The sequence below is a fragment of the Helobdella robusta genome, assembly GCF_000326865.2.
Source record: "Helobdella robusta unplaced genomic scaffold HELROscaffold_14, whole genome shotgun sequence".
Taxonomy (NCBI): domain Eukaryota; kingdom Metazoa; phylum Annelida; class Clitellata; order Rhynchobdellida; family Glossiphoniidae; genus Helobdella; species Helobdella robusta.
The window spans coordinates 3,571,389-3,575,556 of record NW_008703782.1 but is presented as its reverse complement, the minus strand read 5'-3'; the positions used below and the strand labels follow the sequence as shown (position 1 = coordinate 3,575,556).

The 4,168-nt window shown below is 32.2% G+C and overlaps 1 protein-coding gene across 1 annotated transcript; it reads left to right on the top strand.

The window, feature by feature from the left end:
• Window positions 1–1,244: 1,244 nt before the first annotated feature.
• Window positions 1,245–2,172, top strand: HELRODRAFT_169037 (hypothetical protein; the record flags this gene model as incomplete). The annotated part of the gene is made up of 3 exons (XM_009014870.1): window positions 1,245–1,448; window positions 1,524–1,683; window positions 1,736–2,172. 3 exons carry the CDS (start codon window positions 1,245–1,247, stop codon window positions 2,170–2,172), a joined length of 801 nt encoding a protein of 266 aa, XP_009013118.1.
• Window positions 2,173–4,168: the final 1,996 nt, after the last annotated feature.

Sequence of the window (4,168 nt, the reverse complement as noted above, 5' to 3'; positions counted from 1 at the left end):
GCTGTCATAATTACATATATTTTCACATGATATCATAACACTTACAAAAATTACTAATATTTTGACATGATATCATATCAATGTTACGATATTTACATTTATTTTGGCAAGATATCATATCAATGTCACGATAATTACATATATTTTGACAAGATATCATATCATTGTAATGATAATTTTTACGATGATATTATATCATTGTTGTGATAATTTAATATACCTATTGTTTGTTATGATATCATATCCTTGTCTTATAATAACACATATTTTGGTTCGGTATCATATATTGTTTTGATAATTATATATATTTTTTCATGATATCATATCATTGTTACAGATATTACATATATTTTGTTATGATATATCAAGCCAATCTATTACAATAGCACATATTTTTGTTATGTTAAATATGGTTACGAAAGTTACATAAATTTTTTTATGATATCATATATCATATATTTTTGTTGATATCATCATGATTGCAGTATTATCAATGATATTATTTTATAAGTATCATTTTATGTGATAAGATCTTATACATTATATGACCATCTGAAAAGACCAGAAAAGAGATACCCACATTTTGATCTCAAGCTTTCTCCTTTCAATTATTTTCCATCACTATATCCAGAAAAGACTTTTCTAGATCCTGGAACGCGTTTGCTTATCGATCGACATCATTCTATTGTTCTTCATACGGAGACATTTAATTGCACTGGCCTAAAATAACTTATGACAAATTAATTACGTCAAACATACATACAGAAATACATACATACATACATACATACATACATACATACATACATACATACATACATACATACATACATACATACATACATACATACATACATACATTCATACATACATGCATACATAGGGATAAGTGGCTCTATGGTGTTAGGTCGAATTCATTTTGCTCCGTATTTTTTCTTAGTTTTTGAATTTATAATAAAGTTTGTCGATTAAATTTAATTGCGTTGGATTGATAAAATTCTGCTGAATACACTCCTATAAATTTTTCGTTGGTTAATTGTGGTTGATTTTGGGTTACATTAATTAATTTTCACTTATTATAATCTAAATTCGTAGTAAATTGACGAGGTAAAAGTAGTAAGTGTTATAGGATAGTCATATTATTTATGTTGTGAGTTGTATTGTTTCAAAAGTTGAATTGCATTTCCACGTTACTTTGCTTGTTATAAAATCAGACTGTACAAAAAATTTGAACTAAACTAACAATGTCTACAAAGTGTGTAAAATGCATAGTTGTAAAAACAAAAGACGGCGTAAACCAAACTGTTAAATGTTATCATTGTGAATATTTATTTCACGCTAAATGTGTTAATATTGATGAAGAAATAGTGTCGATACTGAACAGTGAAAATAGCATTAAATGGTTTTGTGAAAAATGTCTGAAAGCCAAAGATAATACAAAGGAATTGGTAAAGTAAAAGTCGGTTGTAAACAATTTTCATGAGAAAATTGAGAAAATTGAAGAAATAAACATTGCGGTTCAGACTCAGTTAGAAACAATTAAAACCATGATCACTAAAAATGATGATAATTTGACTGTGTTGGAAAAACAGGATATAAAAATGGTCGATGAGATTTGCAACCTCAAAAGTGACTTGAAAGCTTCATGGGCGAACATCGTTGAGAAAAAACATTACGAAAAATGTAGAGATTATAAATAATCAGGTCAAAAACGTCCAAAGGACCTTGAACGAAGCCAGTGAAATAAAAGAAGGAGAAAGAAATCTAGTGATTTTCAACTTACCAGAAAAAGAAAATCAAAACGATCGTGAACTTATGATGAAGATATTCAAGCATATTTCAAAAGACATGTCAGATAATGGTATTGAGAAGGTCTTTAGATTGGGTAAAAAAAATGAATCGGTGATTCGTCCGGTCTTGATAAAGTTAGATAGTCTAGGTACGAAGGGAGATCTTTTAAAGCATGCTTCTAAAATTATGTCATTGAAAGATAACTTAAAGAACATCAGATTGTGTAATGATTTGACGCGCGAGCAAAGGAGTGAACTGAAGAATTTGGTGACTGATGCTAAAGCGAAAGAGGCGGCATGTCAACGAGGTTTTTTATACAGAGTAAGGGGGACGGTTGGAAGGTGTAAGATCATAAAGTTCATGAAGGGGACGGAAAATTAGATGATTCTGTGGTGCCATGGTATGATAATGAATGTCGGGAGCATAAAAGACTCTGTAGAAAGGTCGAAAGAAATTATAAGAACTCAATGTCAAGTGATGGAAAAGATAAATGGATTAGTGCACTGAAATCCAAGAAGTTGGTTTTTACCAAGAAAAAGAACTGTTTTTGGTCAAATTTGGTTAATGAGAATAGAAACAGGCCAAAACAATTATGGAATGCACTAAATAAACTACTTGGCAAAGCCTTTGTTGACAATATTGATAAGACTGAAACGGTGCACACTAGTGATGGCTTTCTAAAATTTTTTAACGATAAAATTGAACGAGTTCGAGATGCAACGGCTGGTAACGAATCAGTTTTTCTTGAGAGGGAGATTGAAATGGGCAGTGGGTTGCTAGTATTTCGGAAATATAGTGAAGAAGAAATAATAAAAATAATAACAAATTGTCCAACGAAAACGTGTTTACTTGATTGCCTTCCAACGTATTTCTTCAAAAAACACATTGGTTTGTTCTCTGGGTTTTTGACAAGTCTAATCAACATGTGTTTGACTAATGGCATCGTTTCTGCATCCTTTAAACATGCAATGGTTATACCACTTCTTAAAGGAATAGATCATGATGTCAATGATATTACCAATTATAGGCCAATATCAAATCTTCGTTTCATATCTAATGTAATGGAAAGAATTAAACCATTTGTCTGAAAATAATTTGTTGCATAGTAATCAGTCAGGATACAGAAAATATCATTCGACAGAAACAGCCTTGTTACATGTTTTTTCAACTTTGTGCGCAGCGATGGATAACCAATATGTATCGCTGGTTGCTTTCCTAGATATGAGTGCAGCCTTCGATTGTGTTGATCATGATATTCTGATATTCTACTGCGGAGATTATGTGAAGATTTTGGTGTAAAGGGGACAGTACTTGCATGGTTCACATCATATTTTTCAAATCGTACTGAACAGATTTTTTACAATAAAACCTGGTCTAGAATTAAGAACATAAAGTTTGGAGTTCCTCAGGGGTCGGTGTTGGGACCAATATTGTTTCTGTTGTACACACATGAGATCCTGGATGTCATCAAGTCCTTTGGATTCACGGGGCATGCCTTTGCTGATGATATACAGATTATTGCTAGTTGCCCGCCAGATGAGTTTGATAAGATGAGTAACAACTTAACACGTTGTCTGGCAGAGGTCAATAAATGTATGATTAAAAACAGACTAATATAACTTAATCAGAGTAAAACAAAACTACTGCCGGTAGGAACCTGGCAACAGCTTTCAAAAATAAATATCTCATCCCTGGATATAGATAATGTCAAAGTGGAATTCTGTACAAATGCTTCAAGTTTGGGCGTTAACATTGATTCTAAGTAAACGTTGGATAAAATCATTGAGGAGACATTGATTCTAAGTAAACGTTGGATAAAATCATTGAGGAGACTTTGCACTTTCCAACTACGTAGGTTGAAATTGATAAAAAAATCGCTAGACGAAAATACTTTTAAGATGTTAATGCATGCATTCATCCATTCGCGTTTGGATTATTGTAACAGTTTGTTCAATGGCTTACCAGAAAAATCATTTGGGATGTTACAGTCAATTCAAAATCGTGCGGCTAGAGTTGTGTCTGGCGCCTTTAAATACGACCATGTTTCACCAATTTTAAAGCAACTACATTGGTTGTCTATCAAAAATCGTGTTCTGTTCAAAACTTGTGTATTAATTTTTAAATGCATCAATAATTGTGCACCTAGATATTTGATAGACAAAACAACACGAAGGGCACCTCATTATGTCAATTTGCGATCTGATGAGTCAAATTACCTGGCTGTACAGACAAGCCAGTTAAGAATAGGATCTAGAAATTTTGTTGTTTTGGCTCCTGGGATATGGAACAATCTCCCAAGCCATTTACGGGATCCTGGTCTGAATTTGTTGACATTTAAAAGGCTGTTAAAGACTTATTTGTTTTCATCCTAGCATTG